This window comes from Eleutherodactylus coqui, chromosome 7 (genome assembly GCF_035609145.1).
Source record: "Eleutherodactylus coqui strain aEleCoq1 chromosome 7, aEleCoq1.hap1, whole genome shotgun sequence".
Taxonomy (NCBI): Eukaryota; Metazoa; Chordata; class Amphibia; order Anura; family Eleutherodactylidae; genus Eleutherodactylus; species Eleutherodactylus coqui.
The window spans coordinates 54,689,940-54,717,443 of record NC_089843.1 but is presented as its reverse complement, the minus strand read 5'-3'; the positions used below and the strand labels follow the sequence as shown (position 1 = coordinate 54,717,443).

The following is a 27,504-nucleotide window of genomic DNA, read 5'->3' as shown; positions in this document are numbered from 1 at the left end:
TAACCCCTTAATGACACCGCCTTTTCCCCCCCATCCTCCCTTAAATAAAGTAAAATTTAAAAAAAACTTATTTATCCATCAACGTTGCTGTATGATGGTTGTTTTTTGTATTTTTCGATGGTGCCATTTACTGCAGCATATAATGTGCTGGAAAATTAAAAGAATTCTAAGTGCAGTAAAAAGGAAAGAAAAAAACCCAATGCAATACCACCATCTTTCGATGTGTTTCATTTCTATGGCACACAAACAAAGAAAATTACACACCTTTTTTCCCTACGGCTCAGTACAATTACTACGATACCAAATTTTTATATATATATATATATATATATATATATATATATATTTTTTTTTTTTTTTTTTTTGCTGTACTACTTTTTTTCAATGACATTTAATTTTTTTACATTATTTTCTGCCCCATCTTCTGCATTTATGGCGGTACGTTTTTCCCCTGACGATGTTCGTCGTACAGGATAAATAATGCGTTACTTTGATAGATCGGACTTTTATGGACTGAGCGATACCAAATATTTAGATTCTTTCATTATAAATATGGCAAAAGTGGGGCGATTTAAATTACTCTTAAAAAAAATAAAATTAGTGAATTTTTATTGATCTTATTTTTACTTTTTTTTCTAGTCCTCAGGGGGGACAACAACTTGCGATGCTTTGTTCCATACTACGATTGGGCAGGCAGTCTATCTGCCATGACACCCGCACGGCTCACTGCGTTCTTTGGGCAATTTAAATGCCGCTGTCAAGATGTAAATGTACGCCCTGCAGCGTTAAGGGGTTAAAAAAAAAAAAAAAAAAAACTTAAAAAAATAAGTTCCCTGCACGCTTTGGACAGATTGCTGCCTGTTGGGACAACCTGTGAAGCAGATACCATTAGCTAGGCTGCAGTAACCCTCCACATCAGGACACACTCAGTAGATGCACATTTCATACTGCTCCTTTTTGGCTTCCATGGTTGGTGGACTGCTGCTAGTTAATATTGTCTTCTATCACCCGGTTTACAAGCCTCTATAAGCAGTGACACTCGATGACGTCCCTCCAGAAGAGCAGATGCAGAGTCTCACCTGTAGTTGCCTAGTTTCACCCAAATAATGTCCTGATATTGTGGCTTCTTCCCTCCTCGGCAGTCATTGCAGAACCAGCTGCCATCTGGCATTTCAATATTCAAGCAGTCCGGATGGAAGGCAGCAGGGCAGGACTCACAGCACAGCAGACTGCCACCTGAGGACAAGGCCAAACACGTCATTACAGGACATTACAAGTTCGCAGTTAAAGGGGTTATGTAAATGGCATATTAATGGGTCACCCATAGTGTAAAATAAAGCAAGGCATACTCGCCGCTCCCCCACCGGCAGCTTCAGGTCTCCGCTGTGTCAGCCTGTGACATCCTGCAGACCTGCTGCTGCAGCCAATCACGGCACTCAGTGATAATTGCTGTCATTGGCTGCAGGCTGTAAAGATGACATCAGCCAGGAGACCCGGAGCCGCCGGCAAAGGACAAGCGGGGAGTAGGAGTTGCTTTGTTATTTTACACCAATGAGGACTTGTTAAGATGCCATTGACATAACTTGGACAATCCCTATCAGCTATAGAAGTGTATGAACGTTGCTTACTGCTAATCCACAAAACATCCATTACTTTAAATGATGTATCATATACTGCACAATGTTCCTCTGCCTGACCAATTGGACGGCCACGGATTGCAGGTCGTTGGCAAGCTACTATTTTCCCTTAAGTACATAGGAGCGGCCGTGATCAGCGCAAGCACAACAGGATTTTTGGTACAACTTACCTAAAATCACTTTCTCGTCCTGTTCATTGGGGAACACAATGAACACACAGCCAGACCTTGGGTATAGCTTCTGCCACTAATAGGCGACACTAAGCACAAAAGTGTTACTCCTACTAGCTATACCCCCCTGCAGGCACCAAGCTACTCAGTTTGTACACAAGCAGTCGTAGCAGCCAGGAGGATATGACAAGAATAGTTAATAAACAACAAGACTTAAGAACTGTAAAGGCCCATTTAGACGTAACGATCATCGCTCAAAATTGGTTAAAAAAGTGTCAAAATTGAGCAATAATAATTAGGTGTAAATGTGCGCCTATTGTGCATTTTTCGTTAGTCGTTCGTTCATCGTTGTCTTTCAGTCCGCTTTGAAATCCATCATTTGGTAGTGCGATTATCATTCGGTTTAAATAAAAATCGCTCAGTCATTTAACGATTTTTACCTTTACCAATGCACACGCTATTCAAACAAACTATCGCTGAATTATAGTTTATCGTCCATTTTCCAAAGATAATAGTTACGTTTAAACGGTCGTCTTTAAAAGCAAAACCATCGCTCACTTTCGACACTTTTAACGAAGTTGGAGCGATGATCGCTGCGTCTAAATGGACCTGTACTCATTGTACTACCGTGTGCGACTGCACTGAGAACCCTCCAACCATGAGGAGTCTATGTTACAGTCCCAATACCACACTGGGTGGGTGCAGTGTCCCCCAATGAACAGGACAAGAAAGTGATTTTACGGTAAGTTATACTAAAAATCTAGGTTTTTTCATCTGCTGTGTTCCAATATGATACAAAGACCTTGGGACGTTCCAGAGCAGTACACAAGGGGGCGGGAAAATATAAGAAGCCTCAGGTGTAAAGAAGCGCAATAAACTCTGCAACTAGCGTGAAGGGATACCCAGACATCCAGCATGCTCAGAGACGGAGCAGAAAGGGACCTGAGCAATGCTCCCATGAACCACCTGGGAGACAGCCCCCGACGAGGCAACACGGCCTGACGATAGGATGTCCTAGGCACCCTAGTAACCCTGTACAACCGCAGAGTGGAGTCAGTGCGAGGAGCCCACCTCGGAAATCCAAGTACACGACTCGTATTGTTAGGAGGACCAGCAGAGAGCCAGGGCGACTGAAGAACGCCATTTGAGACAGGTAACCTTGCAAAGTCAGACAGAACCCACTTATGACCGGCGCGTCCCTTGGGACGAGCGCCACCATCGATAAAGGTGGCAACCGAAGTCTTCATTGAAGTGGATCCGGAGACCACCTGCCGTGAGGCAATATGCCATAGGCCGATAACGACTATCTCCTGATGACAAAACTACCGTAGAAAAGTCCGCCCAACAGAGCCTCCTGCTCGGAAAGGAGACTGGAAGCCAAGTCCAGCTGTACGTGACCTTATGATGTGAAAAAAGAGTCAGCTGTAACGCCTTCTGTACGAACAAGTATACAGAAAAAAAGCTGCAGTGTCATCAGCGGCAATGGGGCTGCAAATTCAGAGCGCCAGGGCCTTCTAGCTGTCGATCTAGGTGAACGGGCACCTTCACAGAAATCCAGACTTTAAATACTGGCCTTCATAGTCCCGTCATGAGGAAGTAAGCGGAAGGATTCCAGAGTCCAAAAGAAAAGACCCGTTGCGTTTGGTTGGAGTCCCATGAGGACCATGGTTGGGAAGCTTGCGAGGGAAGGCGCACGTTTCCCCAGGTCGACTGTCTCCTGAGGAAGAAGTCATACAGGCGGCTGACTACCGTCAGAACGTGAGGTACTCAGAGCACTGGCACCGCCGTCCGGCCCAAGGCCGCATAGCTGAAGCGCCACGTATTCCAGCAACCCACACACGTGACGTTGGTTGTCTTAGTAGCTGTAGAGGGAAAAGAACTTGAGCCAAGAGGTTCTTCAGCTTGTCCCAGCCAGACAGGCTGTCTCTCAACGGCCGTACCGCTGTTGCAGCGTGAAAAGGAGGCCTTCTAGGTGAATGTTGGGGGCTCTAGCTGCCAGGGAGAATGGGAGATGGAGATACATGGCTCAAAAATACCAGTAGTAGCGGCCCACTGAACCTGTGACAATGTCCACAGCATCCACCTTCTGCACGAGGTCCGGCTGTGGAAAAGGCGACTCCTTGGGCTGAAACTAGGGTTGGCCAATTACAAAAATGTCAGAGCAACCGCACGACTCTAATCGGGTACAAGAAAAGTCGATGTTATGGCAATGTTACATAAAGTATGTGAATCTCGCTGGTCCCGCTGTGGAAACATCAGGAGTAGAGAGAGATGAAAGCTAAGCAGTATAAGTGTATTCAGTTCCACGGCCTCCTGCAAGCAACCACGCAGGAGGAATATAGCAGAGGAGGATGGCAGCATAGTTCCGGACCCGTCTGACGTAAACGCTTTGTCCAGTATAAGGCATAGTGTGATAAATGAACCAGACCTGTGATAAGCAGAAAACGCGCCACCAGTGGCTCCCAGCCGTACTGATCGCAGAGGGCCTGAGCCAAATGAAAGGACCTTGAAAAATGGCATTAGCGTCCAGAGAGGTTAACCCCAGGGACTGAGTCCATGGATGTCAGAGACAGCCAAGCTAAGAATTAGCCGTATATGGGAAGTGTAGTTGCCAAGTTCCCTACATGATACGTCCTGCGAAGGAATAGAAATGACCGGGTGGGGGGGTGTGGTTGCTGAGGAACCCACGCAAAAGCACCCACCGAAAGGGAGGCGCGTCAGCCATGGAGCGAATTGACTTGTCAGATGAGACACCAGAGGATGCATGACATCCCAACCCTTTGACTTACCGAGGCAGTCATCCAGGCTCCAGAGTTGGACCCGAGCCCTACGCATTGTACCTGCGCAGGAAGGGTCCGTGGAGATACCTCAAGGAGCGTAGTTGGAGTCTACTCTGAATCACAGAGTATTCCTTACGGTAACAGTCCGGCCATCCACAAAAGAAGACACTTTGTGGCCCGTTGTGCAGCCAATTTGATTCCGCACAGGATTCCGTCGCAACAGGTCTCATCCATGCATTACAGACGCCATGAGCGACCCACGGCCAACATGCAGTGCATCCCGTTTTGGAGCCGAAACCGCGTGGAGAGGGATCAGAGCCCTAGTGGTTCAGTGTGTCAGAGGTGACCAGAGGGGTGCCTGTAGATGGATCTACAGCCCTTAGACTCCCTGTCAGAGGGTGGACCCCCAGGCTTGCCACTATACGTAGACAGAAAAGACTTGTCTGCACTACGAGACATTCTATGACTGTGGTGGGAGCGCACATAGTATGCGGCTCTGGGCATTCCAGCCTGCGTCTCACCCTGTAAACGGAGATCATGCCAAGCTGCCTGCAAGGGACTGCAGGTGGGCCACCATAGGGGAGCTGTGGTGCCTAGTCTAGTAGGGTCCCATAGTGGTTCAAGACACATAGGACCCTGCATGTGCAAAACACTGGCTGGCTCGCAGACCACAACAGGTACTACTTGCGCGATGGCTGCACGATGCATGGCGGAAAGCGATAATACGCAGTACGGTGCAAAATATACACGACTGCAGCGTGCCTCACAGTGAGAGGGGAGAGTGGACAGATTGAGAGGATTATACTCACCTCTCTTCCAGAAGATCCTATAGAGATCTGTCACCAGCCGCGATGAAGGTCCATCACGGCGTCCGTCTGCAGTGTTTCCCACCGCACTCGCCGGTACGGAGGATGGTAGTTGCACCAGGATGCAGAACACTATGGCTGGCGGGTAGCGAACAGGCATGATCAAGCCACCTTTTCTTTGGGTCAGGCGTAACAGCACAGCGGAGACACTATACTGTTCACCCTTCCCTGGGAGGACAGGAAAAAGCCCTGCCTCCAAGCATTACCACAATCTTTGTCTTTTCCTGATGACCTAACACTAACATGTCTGCCTCTTGCAGACACTAAGCTAAAAACTAGCTTGGTACGTGCAGGGAGGGGATAGCTACCGTGTTTCCCCGAAAGTAAGACAGTGTCTTACTTTCTTTTTATCCCCAAAAGCCCCACTATGTCTTACTTTCGGGGTATGTCTTATAATAAAAAAAAATCATTACTCACCTCCCCCGGCGTTCTGTCGCGCTCCGGCAGGATGTCGCACGCTCCTCGTCCCCGGCGCAGCATTGCTTTCTGAATGCGGGGCTTGAAATCCCCGCCTCCAGAAAGCTAGTACACACGCCGTCAGCCAGTTACAGCCATTCAATGACAGCATTGAATGGCTGTGATTGGCTGAAGCCACGTGCGCCTTCAGCCAATCACAGCCATTCAATGCTGTCATTGAATGGCTGTAACTGGCTGACGGCGTGTGTATTAGCTTTCTGGAGGCGGGGATTTCAAGCCCCTGCATTCAGAAAGCAATGCTGCGCCGGGGACGAGGAGCGAGCGACATCCTGCCGGAGCGCGACAGAACGCCGGGGGAGGTGAGTAATGATTTTTTTTTTTCTACGGTATGTCTTACTTTCGGGGTACGGCTTACATTGGCCGACCCCCCTGACACGTCTTACAATCGGGGGTGTCTTACTATCGGGGAAACACGGTAGTAGGAGGATAGGAGGAGTAACACTTTTATGCTTAGTGTCACCTCTTAGTGGCAGAAGCTACACTCAAGGTCTTGCCGTGTCCCCCAATGATACGGACAAGAAAAGCAGCATGAACAATTCAAAGCAAGCACAGGACTTTTATGGTGGCGGCATATACAACATCCTGACGCTGGATGGCGACAGAACCCAGTGCAGCAACGGCCGAAGCTGAGCAAGTGTCAGGAGCAACGTGGGTTAAGTATATATAGTCTGGGCTCTGAATATTTTTTTTTTGGTCCAATACCAATATAGAAGCCTAAATATATTTATCCACACCTTTTTTAAAAAGTCACACCCCATGAATAGGCCACTGCCACTTTTGCAATGACCCTATGAAGGCCTCTCCCGGCTTGACATCTCTCCAATTGCCAACTGTGCACCTACTGGACATATATCTGGTGTTGGTCACCAAAGTGAGTCGTGAGCCAACCCCTTAATGGCAGCTGAACCTCCAGGGATTTAGGCTACAAAAACAAATTGACACCAGCAAATAAATGTATTGTTTGCAAGGTGCCTGTAAAAACTACCATCAGCACGGGTGACGACCACCAATACTAAGAGCAATCGCAAAATAGAAGTATAAAAAGCAACGCATTTTGTGCCGGACGAAATGTAGAAGTTGGAATAGACTGGAGGTCATGCATGGCCCCATTCATCTGGAAGGCCCTGGCAGCACAGACTGGTGGATGATCTACCCCTCACCATGAACCTAAACTCATCTAAAGTGTTACGCAACATTGTGAATAGAGATGAGCGAGTATACTCGCTACGGCACATTACTCAAGCGAGTAGTGCCTTAACTGAGTATCTTCCCGCTCGTCTCTAAAGATTCGGAGGGGGGGGGATGCGGGTGACAGGTGAGTTGCGGCAGGGAGTGAGAGATCTCCCTTCCATTCCTTCCCGCTCTCCCCCGCCGCTCCCCGGCCCCCGAATCTTTAGAGACGAGCGGGGAGATACTCGGCTAAGGCACTACTCGCTCATCTCTAATTGTGAACATTGAGTATTCCTAGAACGTACCTTTGGAGCAGATGAAACACCAGCACACATTGACATGGGCATGATGACTATTGCCCTTCTTGGCAACAAAGTGAGCAGAGCAGATGATGGTGGAAGGAGTCAGCAATGTGCATCCTGCAGGTACACAAGAGTCTCCACCATGGTAAGCAACCGGGCAGCGAATACATCGTATCAATTTACCTATTAGGTATGAAACAAGGGTTAACGTTCACATCCCACACCACAAAACTGTATGAATCTTAGTAGAGGGGAGAAGCATTTACTGACTTTTGATGGTTCTGGCATTCGAGTGACTAGAACTAAGGCAGTTGGCACAGTGATGGAGTGGGCAGCGAAAGCCTTTCCCTTCGAAGACGGCATTAGGATACTGCCGCAGACAGGACTCGTGGTAAAACTTGCCACAGTTCGAGGCGCTGCAGCGCTTTGCACCTGCATCCTTTTGCTTGCACACAAAACATGAGTGAATGCCTGCGGAGAAAAAGTCAGTTTAAAAACATTATTAGCAAATCCGTAATAAAACATGAAAAGATTTTAAAAATCCTACAGGGCTCACAGTATTAGGAACTTTTCTGGTGCTGTCAGCAAACACAGATGACATTTATGGCGGCCTGTAGCTTGTTATACTGGTCCGGTTATTAGCCACTTGCCACTCAAGCTTCTGGGGGTAGTGGGTTCTCTGCAAGGAAGTTTTAACCCCTTAGTGACAGCCCTACAGTGTTTTTACGCCCAGCCACTGCAGGAGGTGTATGGAGGGAGATCGCGGAGTGATCTCTCTCTATACATCCCGGGCGCCGGCTGTTTTATTAGAGCAGATACCCAGCGACAACAGCCCCAATAAGCTAGGCACTCATTGGGGCTGTTAACCCTTTAAACGCTGCTGTCAATTCTGAAAGCGGCATTTAAAATCGATCGCAGGGAGCCGCGCGGATGTTATGGCAGTCGGGGTCCTTCTGAAAGGCCCCAGGGCTGTCATGGCAGAATGCCTATCAAGCAGTCCCCATGGGGTGGCTTGATAAGCTGCCTGTCAGATCGCAGTATGATGTAACACTGTGGCATTACATCATACAGCAGGAGCGATCAAAGCATCGCAAGTTCTCTGGGAACTTGAAAAAAAAACTAAAAATAAGATCAATAAAGTTTTGCTAATTCTCATTAAAAGGGGTTGTCCGGCCACGCAGGGTGAAATTTTTCTTTATAACGACGCTGCTTTTTTTTTTTTTTTTACTAACCACACAGCAAACATGGGTTCAAAACGCCATGCATATTACCCGTTCTGTCTTTTTCTTACTTTCTAAACTGAAGTAGCAAGCACATTTCAAAGATGGCGCCGTTGTACTACAATCCCACAATGCCCTGCTCCACCCCCCTCTGTGTGCACGCACTCAATGATGGCAGGACGCACTGAACTCATTAGTCTCTCCTGGACCCGCCCAGCTCCTGCCCTCTCTCATTTCACTCTACAGTTCCGGATGTTCTCCTGTTCCCGCCCATTCTGCTTTCCACTGATCGGGACGTTCTCCTGCTCCTGCCCATCTCCCACCCATTTTAGTTCCACTGTGCTGACTGTTTGCTGAGCTGTGTATCTAAACCGCTCAGGCATCTCAGCAGACAGTATCAAACCTGACAGGCATAGATACACTACCCCCACCCCACCAAACTTGGATTAGATACACCACCACCCAGATTCGGCTTGGATACAGCAGCTCAGCAGACATATTACACAGGATCGGCTTAGATACAGCGTCTCAGCAGACATATCTAAACAGATCCTGTGATACGTCTGCTCAGCTGCTGTATCTAAGCCGATCCTCTGTGATACATCTGCTGAGCTGCTATATCAAAGCCAATCATCTGTGATACGTCTGCTAAGAAACCTTTTGCCATATTTATAATAAAAGAATCCTAATAAATCAAAAATACATCGTGGTAATCGTATCGACCCATAGAATCAAGTTATCATGTCATTTTTGTTAGTTCGTGTGCCGTAGAAACAAGACGCACTGAAAGATGGCGGAATTTCATTTTTTTCCTATTTCTCTCCACTTTTTTTGTATGTTTTTCAGTACATTAAAAAACAAAACTCGGTTCCGCAAAAAACAAGCAAGCATTGACGGATAAATAAAAGGAGTCACAATTTTTTTAAGGGGGGGGGGGGGGAATGAAAATAGAAAGAAGAAAAAAAAAGGGCTCAGTCACTAAGGGGTTAAAAGGTCCCTGCAGAGCTAGATAAGGACTGTCTGGATGTTTATAGTCTACAGTGGTCCTGGAGTGGTTGAAGGCCAAGTCCACCTTCACAACCAAGTTTTTTTCAGTTGTCTTAAAGGGTTTGTGCCAAGATCTCAGAACGGAGAGTTGTTCAGCAGGAGCTGCTTCCTTCCTGGGGGACTTATTACAGGATGGCCATACCTTACAGTGCAATACTAAGCTGGCTGCGGCTTCCCACAGCAAAATCAGCTATTTTCTGTGGATGCTGAGAGCGGAACTTGAGGCGATCATCCGATTACCCCGAGCCCTACATTCTCAAAAGGGTAGTACATCTTGGCATAACCCCTTTAATGCATCTAAAATGAGAATCAAAGCATCTTTGCAATAGACTGCAACTGTAAAACCTTCCTACCTATGCAGCAACAGAAACACGTGCTTCAGCACTCATACATGTGTAATATCTGAACTGTACAACTGCAGTCAATACTAAAATGCATAAAAATCACAAAGGTTCTGGCTTGATTTTACAAAATAAAACGTTATTTCTATACTCTATAGCAGTGATGGCGAACCTTTTAGAGACCGAGTGCCCAAACTGCAACCCAAAACCAACTTATGTATCGCAAAGTGCCAACACGTCAGGGGGCGGGGCTTATCACGACATGATTTTACCCCCGTCGTTCTAAAAAGGACAGGGCTGCTTCAAAATAGACCGAGTGCAGATTCTGACTGCTTTTTGGATGTGGAAAATTCTGCAGCATTTCCGCATCCAAAAGGTTGTCAAAATCTGCACCCTGTCTATTTTGAAACAGCCCTGCCAGTTTCTGCCACATGTAAACATACCCCAGTGGTAATAGTGGCCCTCCTAGCGATAATAGTGACCCCCCCCCCCCCCCCCAGTGGTAATAGTGACATACCCCAGCGGTCCCCCAGCAGTAATAACGCCCGCTTCCCCCCCAGTGGTTCCCACAGCAGTCATATTACCACCACCCCCCCCCCCCCCAGTGGTCCACCAGCAGTCACAATGCCACCCCCAGCTGTCTGCCAGCAATAATGCCCCCCTCCCCTCAAGCGGTTCCCCCAGCAATCATAATGCGCCCCCCCCCCCCCCCCAGCGGTCCCCTCAGCAGTCATAATGCCCCCCCCCCCCCCCAGCAGTCATAATGCCTTCCCCCCGCAGCGGTTCCCCCAGCAGTCATAATGCCTTCCCCCCAGCAGTCCTAATGCCTCACCCCCCAACGGTTCCCCCAGCAGTCCTAATGCCTCCCCCCCAGCGATTCTCCCAGCAGTCCTAATGCCTCCCCCCCAGCGATTCTCCCAGCAGTCATGCCTCCCCTCCCCCGCTAGCGATTCTCCCAGCAGTCAGAATGCCCCCCCCCCCCAGCGATTTTCCCAGCAGTCAGAATGCCCCCCTCCCCCTCCCCAGCGATTTTCCCAGCGGTCAGAATGCCCCCCCCCCCCAGCGATTTTCCCAGCAGTCAGAATGCCCCCCCCAGCTATTTCCCCAGCAGTCAGAATGCCTCCCCCCCAGCGATTTTCCCAGCAGTCAGAATGCCCCCCCTTCCCCCCCCCAGCGATTTTCCCAGCAGTCAGAATGCCCCCCCTCCCCCCCCCCAGCGATTTTCCCAGTCAGAATGCCCCCCTCCCCCTCCCCAGCGATTTTCCCAGCAGTCAGAATGCCCCCCCCCTCCCCCCCAGCGATTTCCCCAGCAGTCAGAATGCCTCCCCCCCAGCGATTCTCCCAGCTGTCAGAATGCATCCCCCCCCCCCAGCGATTCTCCCAGCAGTCAGAATGCCCCCCCTCCCCCCCCAGCGATTTTCCCAGCAGTCAGAATGCCCCCCCCAGCGATTTCCCCAGCAGTCAGAATGCCTCCCCCCCCCCCCCCCCAGCGATTCTCCCAGCTGTCAGAATGCCCACCCCCTGCCCCACATATGTACCCCTCCTCCTCGCGGGAGCGCCGCTCCTCTCCTGCCTGATCCCAGGTGCATACTGAAGGCAGTGTGCTGCTGTTAGATGGCTTCTCCCCCTGCTCTTGCGGAACCAAAGTAGGAGACGTCGGGGGACGGGGGAGAAGGATCCTAGCTGCACACTGACTCACAGTGTGCGCCGGGATCAGCACAGAAAGCAGCGCTGAGTGAATGTCAGCAGGGGAGCCGCGGCCCCTGCAGGCATTCACTAAGGTGGTGAGCGGCCGATGGCGGCGCGTGCCAGCAGGGAGGGCTCTGCGTGCCGCCTCTGGCACGCGTGCCATAGGTTCGCCACCACTGCTCTATAGAGTCCGAGGTAATCGCACGTGAAGCCAGATAACGGTTTGTAGAGTTGAGCCAGTGGTGCAGAATGATAGTCACTTACATACTATCTTAGCTTTTTCACTTTTCCAATTTCACGTATGAGCGAGATGGCGATTTAAAAAGCGGAAACCTCTTTAATTCTATGCAGGTTGTATTTTTCAATGCTTTGCTCAAAACCTTTGTGAAATCTCAGTTTTTAAAGTATTTGCGGCAGATCATTTTATCCCCGGACTCCTACCTGATGTACATTCTTCACATTGAAACGGGCCATTTGGCCTTTCTGAAAGTCCAAGGCATGATAGGTGGAAAGCAGAGCAGCACAGGCCTTCACACAACACGAGATCCCCGGCTTTTTCACAAAGCTACAAAACAAGCAGAAATTACAATAAACACAAAACTGCAACACCACAAATTGAATGACTATAGCAAAACCAAACGGTATGAAAGTCAGAGAGGAAGTCATTGCTTTGTAATCCGCTGAAAGAGACCGATTCATTGTAGGAAACGGAAGAGTTTTATCAAAACCACCCCTTTTGCCCTATTTTAGCATATTGATGATGTAAGCGGATACCTGTTTGAGCGGTCGCGGTCTGTTCTTGTATCATAACCATGTCCATGCACATGAATAGCTATCCTGTAATACTATATTTGTGTTGCTAGAAGCAGCCTCCCCAAGCAGCTGTGGATCTACTGCTGGGGGTTCCAGAATCTTCGTTTCTAAGGCCACTTTCCCTCGAGTGTTTTATTGCGGCGATTTTGCTGCGATAAAATGCTGGCCGAAAATCGCGGCCAACTGATGCCTTGGATTCCAAAGCATTTGTTCAGATGGGAGATTTCCTGGTGCGTAAAATCAACTAACTGGAAAAGATCGCACATACGGTGAGGTTTCCATCCGGCCAGAAAACACAGGTCTTGACCCATCGTTATACACTGGCCTTTCCCATAGACTCCTATGGCAGCCTATGAGAACCATCAGGAAAGGGAGTTTAGCAGCGACTCTACCGGCAGCGACTCTACCGGAGTTTAGCAGCGACTCTACCGGCAGCTCACATAGGCTGGGGAAGAACTAGCTCTGCCCAGCTTCCGCCCCCTCTTTTCGCCGCCAGCTGGCAAGGGGCAGAGATGGGGAGGGAGTTTAACAGAGCTGAACTCTCTCCCTCTAGCCGACAGTATATATGCCGCACTTGGCTGTCCGAATGTGCGTTAAAACGCGAGATGCAGCCACGACTTGGTCGCAGTTAGTCCTCGTTCGTGCCGGAGGACATGGAGAGGGAAAATACATTTTCTTACCCTCTCCGGACGCTGGGGGGCTCTCCTCTGTGCAGGCTGGATCTTCTTTCTTCTGGCCGGCAGATGTGCTCGGCACGCTGGCAGCGTGCTGTGCGCCTGCGCCACGCACAGCTTTTTTTTTCCTTTCTTTTTTAATCTCCTGCTCTTCCGCTTATCTGCGACACAGCACAAAAACAGCTGTGGCTGTGCCGCGGATATGAACAGCTTCCATAGGCTTCAATGGAAGCTGCGGGAGCCATCCGTGCAGGAGATCCGCAGGAAAATGGAGCATGATGCAATTTCTTCCTGTGCGTGCGACCCGCACGCCGGGAAGGAATCCCATCCGCATGGTTTTAGCTGCTCTATGGATGCTAATGCATCCCTATGGGCAGCAAGACACACGATTTCCCGTGCGGGGGCCACGCGTGGATTTTATTAATAAAATCCACACATGGACATTGGGCCAAAAGTTTTTAATGGGTCTACACAAAACTATTTTGGGCAAGACATGACCAAGGATGACTGATGTAGAGTACTAGTCTCCAAACTGTGCTTCTGGACATGGTGCGAGATGTAGTTTTGTAACAGCTGGAATGGCAGATACTGAAATTCACTGAAGTTGTGAAAACTAGGGTCACTTTTCTAGGAAAATCAGGAGGCCAAAGAAAACAATATTAACTATCGGGCTGGGGCAGTCAGAAAGGTAGAGAGTTGTCATGTTTTACCAGGCACAGAAGTTCCTTCTTTCCTTTTTCGAACTTTTTGCACAGCAACGATTCATCCGCACTCTCAGATGGCGATTCTGATCTTTCATCGGACACCTACAATAGAAGCAGGTTACAATTTAGAAACAATTCCATCAAGTTTGTAAACGTTCTATGGAGAGACAGGTGCCTCTACTTCACACACCTATTCTACAGCGTCTCCCATGTTTCATCCTGTAATAACAGTCCTTACAGGTTGTTTTCTCCTGGCAGCCACTGAAGGGCTTTACTCTGCAATGCTGATTGTACAGAGGATTGTGCTGCTACGGGTGGGGGTGCCCAGCTATCCAAGAAACTGGTAATGTAGACAGTGCAGGCAATGGCAGCAGCACCATCACCTCCATCCAGAGATCATGTGACCGTTAGAATGACTTCCAAATGACAAAGCTGCAGGCCCCCACCGATCTGATATGCGGAATATGTTGGCGCTATACAAATAAAGTTTATTATTATTATATAGGTCATGGAAAACCCCTTTGAAAAGCTATTGGAAAATGCAAATGTGTCAAATTTCCTTTTTTTTCCTCCCCACCTTTTAAAAAACCCCAACTCCTTTATTTCTCCATCGACGTCGCTGCATGAGAGCTTGTTTTTTGCGGGACGAGTTGTATTTTTCATTGGTGCCATTTAATGTACCATATAATGTACTGAAAAACTTTTACAAAATTCTAAGTGGAGTAAAATGAAAAAAAAAAAAAAAAACACGACATTCCGCCATCTTTCGGTGCATCTTGTTTCTACGGCGCACAAACTGCAACAAAAATGACATAACTTTATTCTACGGGTCAGTACGATTACTACGATAGGGGTTTTTTTTTCTTTTTGCTGTACTTTTTTCCCCCAAAGACATTTAATTTTTAAAAATGTTGTGCTGCCATCGTCTCTGCGCAAAACACTTTTAAAATTTTTTTCCCATTGACATAGTTGTGCGAGGGCTCATTTTTTGCGGGACGTCCTGTAGTTTACGTTGGTACCATTTTGGAATACAAATGACATTTTGATCGCTTTTTATTGCGCTTTTTTCTGGGACACAGGGTGACCAACAAAAGTGCATTTCTGGCGTTCTTTTTTTCTCACTTGAATGCGGGATAAATAACGAGTTACTGGGATATGTATTTTTGTTCTATGAATTTGTTTTTTTCCCCCTTATTATAGATATGGCAAAAGGGGGACAATTTTAAAAAACTTTTTTTTTTCTTCTTCAAATTAGTAAAACTTTATTGATCTTATTTTTACTTTCTTTATTAGTCCACCTACAGGACCACAACATGCAATGCTTTGATCACTCCAGCAGTATGATGTAATGCTATAGCAATCAGGCAGACCGTCTATCAAGCCTACCCATGGGGAGAGCTTGATAGGCATTCTGCTAAGAGGCCTCCGGCTGCCATGACACCCACATGGCTCCCTGATCATCATTCAGGGAATTTAAATTCTGCTGTCAGACTTGACAGCAGCATTTAAAGGGTTAATAGTGCCGATCAGCCGCACAGCTGATTGCAGTTATTGCTGGTGGGTGTCAGCTGTAATAAACAGCTGGCTCCTGCGCTGTATGAAGGGAGGTCACCCTGCGATCTCTCTTCACACATATCTCGACCCCGTAGGACGTGACTGTACGTCCTATAGTGGGGAAGGTGTTAGAAACTATTTTTCTAGTTCTTTTTCCCCTTTGACTTTTTCACATACCAAAAACCTAAAGATCTATTAAAAAAAAAAAAATTTTAAAAAAACAATCCCAAATACTACGTAAAATCCTAGAAATGAAAAAATAAAAAGCAAACAAAGTTGAACCCACTTACAACGCACATACAGAAAATAGCTAAAAAAAATAAATCTGCTGATTAAATGGTTATTTCCCATCTCGGCTCTTTTGTGGCAAACGCAAAAATAGGCGAGCGCTGTTTGCGTAGCTCCCATTGAAGTGAATGAAAGCTACAGAAACCGTGTAGCACAGCACATACCTCGGGGAGCTGCGGTAACCGCGTAGCTCACTGCGCTATGTGGTTTCCGTTGCTCTCATGCAAAAATCGCTGCGCTCAAGTTCTTGGCTGTTTCTCACAGAGAGCCGGAAACAGAGGGCTGGGATTTTCGCATCTCGAGAGGAGAACACTACAGTAAGGCCCAAAACCTGCAATACTAACAGTTTAATATGAGGAATTACATTGACTAATGCATCAATATTCACTTAAGGGACTTTGCAAAAACACCTGAGACGATTGCAGCGGCACACGGTCACCATTGGGAAAGTCAGAATCCTACAACTGTTGCATCACCATGACCCAATATTGCTATATAGCGCCAACTTAAAACCAGATCTATTACCCAGTAGTCTCTATACAATTCTCTTGCACAACGCGTTTTATGTGAAGGCCAAGACTGCGGCATCCATAAAATACAAGTGGAGGCTTCGTACCTCATTTTCAATCATAGACACAGGAGATGAACTCTTGCTTGCAGCCAGCGTGACCAAAGCCAAGTCAGAGTTGCGGTTCCTCTTCTTGAGTGGCTTACAAGCGTCAGAGAGGCTGTGTACGGCTGTAAGAACAAAGTGGTTACATACGGGTCTCCTGAGGATACGCGCAGCAACACTGCGGACGTTGCAGATGCTGGCTATACTTGGGTATAGTTAAAAGAAAGAAAGAGAAAAAAAAGCTAGGAAAAAAAAAAAGGGGGATTTTATAGTCCGTTACAATTATATTACATTTTAATGAGCCAGCGCATAGCCTCTACCAATGTAGTACTACTACTGCCATATATCCCCTGTAGGAGCTGCAAGGTAGAAGAGCAGCTGACAGCATCTTCTCCCGATTAGGGAGCCAGATCAGCAGGAAACACATATTAGAGCGGTTAGCGGCGATGAAATGACCCTTTAATTGTGTCATATTGTTAATTGTTGCTACTCTTTTTAATGACTTTTTTGCACCAAAGCAAAAAAAAAAATGAATAAAAGTATAACGAAATATACAGTTCTATTAAATTTATTGTGGCATTACCTGTCTGGGACTTAACAGGGGCGCTTTCTCTGCCTCTACAGTGCTTGGAGGGCTTTTCATTACTGGTTTCCACTTGCTAGATGTTAGGGGAAAATAAAAACAAAAGTTAATAGAATAAAAAGTGAAAGAAGAACCACCACAGAGAATGCTGAAGCAGACCATTAAGCAATGCCTTACATATACAAGCCTACTTCACACAGTCGTGTGCATGAGATGAGTCCACAACATGCCCAACATGAGGCTCATTACATGCAGATTAGAGGAGGAGGGGGCCAATACACAAACATACTATAGAGAATACCTGTGCTTGGCTGCCATCTAGTGGAAAGCCTGCAGAAGAGCACCCTTCGTCCAAAAGCTACGCATGCCATGTGTAAACAGGAAGTGATATGACGCTGTACGTCTGCAGCATGATGTAGAGGCAAGAAAAAAAAAATCTGAACAGGAATCAGGTGTCTCGGAGGGGAACGACCGCCTCATTTCTGCTGCAGTAATAAAATAATCATGCAGAAATAGTATAAAGCTGGCTATATAGGTGTTACAGCTCCTTCCCATTGAAGTGGATGAGATGCAATACCAAATACAGCCCACTGATGACGGAGGCGCTGCTTCTGGTAAGGCCTGAGAAGCCTTTTGGAAAACGATATGGAGTAATGCGATTGTCTCTGCGCTCGTAGCCTTCATATGATCCTTGCTGGGGGCACTCTCAAGTTCCAGTATACTGGGGGCTTTGGCTGGTCAGTCCATCTGATCTAGCAGGCGACCCACCAAGAGTCTGATACTATACAATGTGGAGGAATCTTGTGGTCTGCAGTACTTAATACAAGGGCTGGAGGACTGGGATGATTGTCTATATATTCTCTCTCTGGCTGTAGCCCCTGGGAGGAATGGGGGTAGAAGTGTATTCACATAGTCGTGCCCGAGTATATACACTGCTGTGGGTAGTTTTTAAAAAAAAAAAAAAGTTTGCCCACTTTTGCAATTCTGTAAATAGTTTTTTTTTGTTTTTTTTTTTTAAACCTCCTACTGTCTTATGTATACAGCTGCGGCGCAATGCCATGTCGCTCCACTGCTATAGTCTACAAAGAAGTCCAGTGTAGTATGATCCTGCTAAATAGAAATATTATGCGAGTATAACAATCCTCATGGTGGGCTGTAATTTGTGTAAACAGGGCGCTATGCAGCGACCAAGGACCCCTTATGTGGACAAACCAGTATGCCCCCCCGATTGGGCCTGTGTAAGGCTGCTATTGCACGGCAGCATTTCTCTTCGGCAAGAAGCAGGGGAGAAATGCCGATAGCAGCCGATCATCTGGACTCGTCAGACTGACTGAACGAACAAGGTGCCAGCTGCCATCAGCGTTTCTCCGCCTTTGCTTTGCGGGACGGAAATGCTCATGTAGTCGCTTCCTAAAGGGCTGATCTCATTGACTGCCACTCATCTACTGGAGCAATCTGCTCCATCTAAAAAGGATCTCGGTGCAGTAAAAGTTCCGTTGCCCCAAAATGTTCGGCAGGTCACATCAAAGGCAGCGTCGTAGCAAGAGATGGGGAGCAGTGGGCGTTTTACCTGCTACATTTACAAGTAAGATATCATGTATTTGCTTTGTGCACCCAAATAGATTGTAATTTACGGACGTTTAATATGTGTCTACCTCTATGGCGCTCTGAACTCATGTGATTCGGATTGTGTATTAGTTTTTACTTTCCAAGCTTAATTTGGGCAGTGCATTCTGGGAGTTCAGAACAGAATGCTACGTTGTTTGTCACGTGCCGCTCGCTCTGCAATGTAGAAAGAAATTTGCTCAATGATGTAAAGCCTGGAACAGGTAAGTTAGAGATGATTTGTGCGATCGGTTGCCTATCAGCATGTATGGAGAGGACTTCATCAAGTCTGGGGTTACGCTGCACACCAATACACCGCTTGCATCAAGCAGGATCTTATACTCGGAATGGGGATTTGTTTCCAGAACACCCGTGTACAGCCAAGACAGCAGAAGAAAAAGTTCAGATTTTGCAGCAGCACCACCATGTTCACAAAGTTGTGCAGATGTCGTACATGGCATGGATTTGTGGGAAGTTGGCTGCAGGGTTAGCTCTAGGCCTCCGCTACATTGTTAGTATAAGACTAGGACACATGGAAAGACGTTACCTTTTGAGTTTGGGTCCTGAGTCTCTTCCTAGGAGCCACTTCCTCATCGGGGGCTTTGCTGTCCGCCTCTATGTGGTTTCGTGTATTTCCATGCAATCTACCTTTAGAGGGAGGTTGTGAAATGTGTATGAAAAAACCCAGGAATAAGAAAGGCTTGCCTCTCCAGCCCTTATATAACATTTGGTCACATTTCAAAGCCAGATCTAATGCAATAGATCATATCTGCACATATGAAAATAAGATACAGCAGCACACACGGGTGCAAACCAGTCCCAACATTATTGGTATCCCCCAACCACAGGATAGGTGATAACCACCTGATTCGTGGTCGTCCTGACAGCTGGACTCCAACCAAAGTATTATCCCCACCTTGTGGATAAAGAATAACTTCTAAGTGTTGGCACAACCCCCCTTAAATGCTTTTCCATATGGATTATCCAATGGTGTCCAACCATTGGGACCCCACAGAGTGCTGCTGCAGTGCCTCTTTGGCTACTGGTGCCTTTACCAGGGAGGAACCAGGGTAGCCTATAAACGATTACCTGCCAAGCATCACCAGAGCGCCGACAGAAGCTGAAGGAGCACAAAGCAATGCAAGACCATTTTTAGAATCCCTGCCGTTGGCCCCAATTGGATCGTACATTAAAAGGCATATCCTAATCTATATGCCATAAAAGTACAGGACTGCAGAAGTTTTAGGCAGGTGTGGAAAAAGTGCTGCAAAGTTAGAATGTTTTTCAAAAATTCTGCTGCAGAATAAATTTGAATTCGAACATCCGGCCCAATGTCATTACGATCTATTGTCAGTGTAAAGAAGAACAAGAAGTCCTGGAAGTGATGATATGACCCACGGAGCCCTGATCTCACATCATCCAGTCTGTCTGGGATTACATGAAGAGACAGAAGGATTTGAGCAAGCCGACATCCACAGAAGATCTGTGCTTAGTTCTCCCAAGATGTCTGAACAATCTCCCTGCCGTGTTCCTTCAAAAACGATGTGCAAGTGTACCTAGAAGAGAGCAGTCACACCAAATATTACATTTCTCTCCTGTTCATTCATTTTGTTAAATGGCAACCCCACAACCCCAACTTAACATTTCTGGTTTTAAAAGCACTCTTACTTTGCAGCACTTTCTCCACATTTGCCAAAAACGTTTGTGCAGAACCCTAAGTGGTGAAAAAACCCAAATAATGCACCAATAAAAAGGAAAAACCAAACCACTGTGACTTTAAAAAGTTCCTTGGACTATATGTACAAGTCCCTTAATGCTCCAAGACAACCATATTAGTGCTATGCTCTAGAACAGCGGTTCTCCAGCTGTTGCAAAGCTCCAATTCCCAGCATGCCGGGAGGTAGTTTTGCAACCGCTGGAAAGCTGCAGGTAGTCCACTGGCCTAGAAGCAACGCTTCTATAGGAAGATATCGGCATAATGCAATATCTGATGGCGGTATAGGACAGCCCTACAGAAGTCTAGTGCTGTGGTTTTTCCCCTCTGTAGGATTTTTGACACCGGCAGGTAGCCATGACACTTCCTGATATGTATGTGTAGTGTACGTAAAGACAGGACTTAACCAACACCAAGTAAAAGGTCAATTGTTTTATTTATTGCTGGCTAACGTCACCCATTTACCTTTAAAGAAATTGATAGCATAGGATGCACAGCATATAAATAATCACAGTTTTCCTTCCATTGTCACTGTGTTATAGCATGAATCGGTAACATGCGACTTCGATAATACACCAGAAGTGGGCGCCCCAGCACACAAAAAAGGAGAATGAGAAGGAACTTTGTATCTCTGGACACAGCTAGCAAGTTGCAACGACCACTATAGTTACTCCATGTAGAAAACAGATGAAATGACTCGTTTATTAGGATGAATAGGGTTACCATTAAGTATTAGGAGGACCACTGTGCCGATACAACGTGTGACTGCACAACAAAGGGGGACGGGGAGGAACCACAATAAAAAGATATTTACAAGCAGTCTCTTCATAAGGAAGCCGTATGACAGTAAGGAGGATGCCAGAAACCTGCATCTTGGTAATTGCAAGCTCCTTGGCACAGGATGCTGCTTAATATCTAAAGCTGGACAGGAGACGAGGGGGCCGAGTCTAAAGCTGCATCTGGCAGGAGAGATATAGATAGCGATATAAATGCTGCATGACAAAGCGTGTTTAACCAAACTCAGCAAAAAGATTACATGCACTGGTGGTTCTTGGATAGGTTTTTTTTTTGTGTGTGTGCGTTTCAGGAAACAATTTCAGAAAAATAAAAGAAAAAAACCCATCTCTACGATCCTTTAAAAAAAAAACAAAAAAAAAACATTAAAAGTTTAGAAAGTTTTCATGAAGTTATTCTGGAGCAATTATCAGAAATGAGCGAACAACATGAATTTCAATTACTTCTTGATCTTGATCTCCTCTTTGGTAGCTCTTGAAATACGTTCCGCTTGGCTTCCCCCGCGGTCTTCGGTGAGGTACCTTGAAGGATATAGAAGGGTTTTTGTTGTATTGATTGTTTCCCAATCTACCCGGTATCCAATTATTCCATGACAATTGCTGCGATAAAGACAAAAATCAGCACTCCGATGACGGGATACTAAGCAGGGGGAGACCTGGGCTAAGGGGCTTTGTGAGGCTTCTCTAAGTGGTCTCTGATTTGGTTGATATCCCTAGTCATATTTCAAGGCTTTTTTGGGGTAAATCATTGACTTACAAGCTAGCTACCTATAGGTGGAACTAGAGAGTTTTCTTCCTGGTGTGTAGAAGGGCTAATTTACATACTCCTTCCCAGGAAGCACTGCTACACCAGCGCGATCTCCACAAGAAAAAACAGCACTTTCCAAGAGCTTCTCTATGGTAATGATTACAGGGCTTCTTCATAGCAGCATTTTACAATCTAATCAAACTTGTTGCTTGACCTCTGACCTCAGGACACAGAGGTAGAGCTTATGCAACAAGCAGCCCTGGGTATAGGCAGCTACACTTAAAAGGAGAGGGGATGTACAGTTGTAGACTACTTGACGGTACATTTTGCAGGATAGGCCATCAATAGTACATTGACGAGGTTCTACCGCCTGGGACCACCTCCGATCGACAATTTCTTGTGCCAATGCGCTTGTGCACTGAGGCAATTTCTGGGATCTCTACCTGTAATTCCAAGCCTGGCCACTGCTGTGGGAATGGAGCCATCTGCTTCCTGTAGAGATTCACTCAGTGCACAGGAACACTGGCTCAGCAAATAACAGTTCAACAGGTGTCCTTAGTAGCGGACCCCCACTACTCTACTATTGATGAACTACCCTACAACTGGACAACCCCTTTAAATGGGTTTCCCACTAGCATATCAATTGAACATGCCATAACTAATGAATCGGTGGGGTGGCTGCACATGTGATCCTTCTACATCCCTCAGATTGGTCTCAAATCCGACTTTAATGGCCTACTAATGGGCTTCTAGTGGGTAAACACCTGCAAATATTCATCCAACATTACTGCATTGACATTAGACGAGTATTGGAGATCATAAATGTAAACGTTGTCACCAATGTTCAGCAGCATCCATTTCATAATTATATTACAGTTGCAGTTTTGGGGGGTTTTCACAATTTTTCTTAGAAATTTATATTTGTCTTTGGAAGAAGAAAAAAAAAAATTAAAGTGTCCGTCTCTTCAGAATAAATTCCCTGATGAAAGGAAACTAGAATATCAGCTACAGGGCTCTGGAGAGCAAATAAGAATCTGCAAATGGGAACAAGATTTTTCAGTCTTGTTGCCATTTGCAAATAAGCCACCATCATTCTGTCATTTTCAGAAGGCAAAAATAAAATAAAACCATTCTCCCCTTATCTAGCAGGCATGCCACACACTAGCCACTTCTGCTACAAGTACTACCCGGGATGCATCCGCTTCCTGCAAGAAAGGAGCACTGAGCAGCAAGTCAAGAAGGATCCATTACTGTGATCATCAGCGCTACCAACTCAGAAAGTGTATGTGATTTGGGGCTGCAGGTGGGGCAGCTCTGGAGAGGATTATAAAGCGACGGATATGTATACTAGAGCACAGCACTGTATATTACACTGGGGGCGCCTCTGTCTGGATGATCACTGGGAGGAGAGCTTTGGTTGATCAGTGTAGATTATGCTGTTGGAGGCGGCAATCAACGTGTATATGTAGTTTATAGTACCACACAGGAAGTTATTATAACTTTAACACTGAGTCCCCCCATCACCTGAAAGTGGGCGATGGGGAAGGTTTCCCAGGGGCCTCATCAGCCAATAATGGGCGACATTTTCTTTTAATAGGAAATGTTTTAATAAGAAGCGCGAGCGGCAAAACTTGGGCCCCCAAGGAGTACAGCTGAAAAGCACTGGGCACTGAATGTGTTAAACTATGCATGTATTTAACCCTTTCCAATCCAATTTGTATCCTGGTTTTCCTAGGGGGATTACTCTTTTTCTGCTGTTATACAACAGCGCTATATACTGGCTAAAGCCAGTACTGCATGAGGTGACACGTTGGATAGGCTCCGACAGCAGAGTGGCTGGCAATATACAGTAAGAGAACCCTGATGGACGTCTTCCAACATCGGAGCCTTAAAATCATAATGTCTTTAGACTTCAGCAATGGATTGGAAAGGCTTAAAATGTGATAACTAAATGATTCATTTTAGAAGTCAATGGATCCTAGGTCATTTTTTTCCCCAGTCTGAAGAACTGAGCGAGTGTTTAATTTCACTACAGCGCCTCCACAGGGTAAATGAAGTATTACACAGTTCTCAATTGCATCTATGGGCTCTTGCTGTACTTAGACAGCACCTCTAATCTCTGGAGGACCTCTTTATAATAGCTCTCTGCTCCAGCTTCTAAAATGAGGGTCCTGTGCAGGGGGACTACCTTACTAGCTCATATTTGGATGTTCTAAGCCAGACAACCCCTTTAAGTCTGCCCGCTTACCACAACTACAGACTGCAGCAAGAAGTCTTTGATACTGTCACAGTTTCCAAGTTACTTTGGAAACTACTAGAACCTGCTTCAAATCACCAAAAAAGGGCCCCAAGAAATAATTCTGGAGCATTTTTTGTCAGATGACTATAGTAGGTCATTCCTTCTGGGTAACACCCATTTCTGAAATGTATTCATTTACTTCCAGGAGGAACAACAAAGGAACAACACATTGCAGCATTCTAAGGCTGGGTCCACATGGGGCGGATTCTCAACGGAAATCTAGCGGTCTGGCCGCAACGAAAAAAAGCAAGATTTTCGCCGGGAGAACCGCTGCTTCAGAACCCACAGCGGGTTTTGAAGTGGCCCGGCCGCTCGCTCTTCCGCTGCATCTGGCGCGAAATTCCGCACGGAATTTCCGCGGCAAATCTGCCCCGTGTGAACCCAGCCCTAAGGGATGATGCTCCAGAGTTATTTCAATGGGGAATGCAAGGATTTACTAAAACAGACAAGTGAGGAGAGAGGAAAAAAACTCCACTTTAGTTTTTTTTTTTTTTTTTTTTTTTTTTATCCACAGACAAATATACAATTTAAAAAACAAAACCAAAAAACATGAAAACCCCCCTTTAATAAATGTATTCTGAAAGGCATTGCACTTAACCTTTAAATAAAAAGCTGGTGTACACCTAAGTAAACAGCGATTGCAGCAAACCGAAGCGTTAACGGTGAGTGTCTCCTAGAGCCGCAGATAGTGGGTGTACAGATTATATAGACACTACTGTCGCATCAATGCAAAAAACGGATTAAGGCCTATTCAGGGTGCGGTATAAAAAAACGTAACACGGCCGCAATGTGAAAATAAACCCTTAGGAAGAAAAAAAAAAGTGAGTAACTAAAAGACAACAGTTTGCGTCAGATGTGCTGTCAGACTAATCGCTAGCAGGGAGACGCTTCCAATATGGCGGACAGCATCACGGTCAAACGTAAACCAGGTAACGAGGATTTTTTTTTTCCTGTTGGCTTTTTTTTTTTCATTGCTATAAAATAGACTCTACATCTGTGTTATACGTAAAACAATAATAGAGGAGGGTATGTAACTGCGCCTACGTGGAACATACAAAAACAATGGGCTAGACATATAGTAAAAGGGATTAGTAGAAAGGTTTGCTCCCATTTAAAAGCATCCCGAAAGCTATTTAAATGCCTTAGAGTACAGTGCAGTATCATGTTTACCAGAGTCTTCTTCTGATTTGGGCGAGGTGATTATGGCAAACTTTGTATTATAGCGGGCTTTTTGTTTATCGCTGAGCATGTTCCATTGCGACTCGAGTAACTCTTCGATCTCTTCGCTGGAAGCGTCGGGATGTTCGCTTATTACCTACGGAGGGAGAAAAGGGTGAATCTCAAATTCGCAATCTTTTTTTTTTTTTCCATAGACAGTACATGCAGGACACCATAAAAAAAAAAAACATTGTAATTAATTAAGATATAAAAGTAGTGATGATCTATCCTCAAGATAGGACATCAATAGTTAACCCTTTCCAATCCAGTGTCTGACATCTGAAGACATTATGATTTAAGGCTGTACAGCTCCGATGTTGTAAGACGTCCGTCGGGGTTCTCTTACTGTATATTGTCAGCCTCTCTGCTGTCGGAGCCTATCCAACGTGTCACCTCATGCAGTACTGGCTTTAGCCAGCAGATAGCGCCGTTGTATAACGGCAGAAAAAGAGTAAGCCCCTAGGAAAACCAGGACATAAATTGGATTGGAAAGGGTTAATCACCTGGGCAAGAACTCAGTGCAATGGGCTGGACATGCATAAAAGGAGGCGGGAGTAGAGGGGCGCTATCTGGGATCATTCCCACTGAAATCGATGGGAGCTGAAGCAAGTATTACACTTCTGCTCTGACACCAGGGACGGCTGCGGAAGAGCAATAGCCCCTTCAGTTCCCATTGATTTCAATGGGAGTGAATCTAGCAACTGCGCTTCTCATATGACGCATGTATTGACAGCAGGCTGGGAGATGAGGCGATAGAGGAGAAGTCATCAATAGTTTTCGCCCGGAAACCCCTTTTAAAAGGCAAGGTTATTTTAACAGAAGGCTTTGGACACCTAAATTTTATTTATTGTTCATTTCCCCCTAAATGAAAAATGAAGCAACTTTCTATATAGGCTTCATTAAAAACCTTCCTACCAACTAGCTGTTGTAGAGTCGGTGCAACTTCTTCACCCAACCAGCTGTCCTGCTGCTTCTGACACACATCTGAAACTGCTCTTGACTGTTGCCTCTCTGCTTTATCCCTCCCTTCTCTCAGTGTTAGGGCCCATTTGCACGGCTGTATTTTCGGGCCATGTGTGTCCGTGTATTCCATGAGGCTATTTACGTGCCCAATTTTTAGCATGGACCATTTGTCAGTGAGAAAAAAATAATTGCTGCATGTCCTATTCTCGCCTGTTCCTATGGACAAGAACAGGATATGCAATGCCCTGTATCTGTGGATATCAAACCACACACGGATGGGTGTCCATGTGCTATCTAGTGTGAATTGTGCCCGTGTTCCACGGGCAAAACTCGCATACAGCCATGCAGATATAGCAGTGGAGGTTGTACACAGCAAATCAATATGGAGAGGGCAGAAAGCATCCAATTCTTCATGGACGGCAGATCACACAGGCTATACTGTGTCAGTGTAGATAGGACGGAGAGCAGACAATCACACAGCCTGCGCATCTGTAGAAAGAAAGGAGAGCAGTCAGGGCAGACGCGGCATCAATGTCTACCAGCACAAGGGCTGTGGAAGGAGAAAGCAGTCAGCATTGAAGCTCTGCCGACACATGAGAGCTGGTGAAGGCAGCAGCATCCTGGACACACAAACCTCACATTAAGCTTTTATTAACAGGGGGAGATGCATCCATTTGTGGAAGGTCTAAAACTACAGCAGGTGGGAAATGGAATATCAGGGGGTCTGAGAATGAATGAAGACTGCAACTAGAGAATTAGAGCATGGGCACAGTCCTGTAGTAGCTTAGAGGCATTTTACACGAAAAAGGAGGAAACAGTTTGAATAGCAACTTCTTAAAGTGACCCTACAGTCCTGGACAAACAAAGATGGCTGAACAGCTTATCTGACTACCTGATGCACATTGTGAATTATTACGCATCGGTAGTCTTAGACACTACATTTTGTTCTGATTGGTCAGTGCTTCTCATATTCGTACATGGACAGCAGATATGTCTAGAACAACTAATGATGCATACTAGTGCATAATGTGCATCAGATAGTCATCTTGGTTTGCCCAGGCCTGGAGGGTTGCTTTAATAGTGTATAAATGTGGAAATTTAGTCGTGTTATACCTTCTCTCACCCCTAATTTTAATTCAACCCTTAGCCAGAATCTGTGCGACAACTCTGCATGATCAGCAGCATATTTAGGGTTCTCACCAACACAGATGGATAGTTGTCTCCAACTCTTCCAG

The 27,504-nt window shown here is 46.1% G+C and overlaps 1 protein-coding gene across 2 annotated transcripts in view; it reads right to left on the bottom strand.

Annotated features, from left to right (window-relative positions):
• The window catches only part of NSD2 (nuclear receptor binding SET domain protein 2), an 80,771-nt gene that overhangs the window by 21,092 nt on the left and 32,175 nt on the right, over positions 1-27,504 (bottom strand). For both annotated transcript variants that reach the window (XM_066573028.1, XM_066573027.1), the window contains exons 6-15: positions 25,259-25,403; positions 21,486-21,563; positions 19,081-19,181; positions 16,929-17,004; positions 16,349-16,470; positions 13,897-13,992; positions 12,141-12,264; positions 7,673-7,873; positions 7,406-7,585; positions 1,080-1,236 (exon numbers count right to left, since the gene is read on the bottom strand). In XM_066573028.1, the coding sequence (XP_066429125.1) occupies positions 1,080-1,236; positions 7,406-7,585; positions 7,673-7,873; positions 12,141-12,264; positions 13,897-13,992; positions 16,349-16,470; positions 16,929-17,004; positions 19,081-19,181; positions 21,486-21,563; positions 25,259-25,403 (1,280 nt within the window). The remainder of the gene's footprint in view (positions 1-1,079; positions 1,237-7,405; positions 7,586-7,672; positions 7,874-12,140; positions 12,265-13,896; positions 13,993-16,348; positions 16,471-16,928; positions 17,005-19,080; positions 19,182-21,485; positions 21,564-25,258; positions 25,404-27,504) is intronic.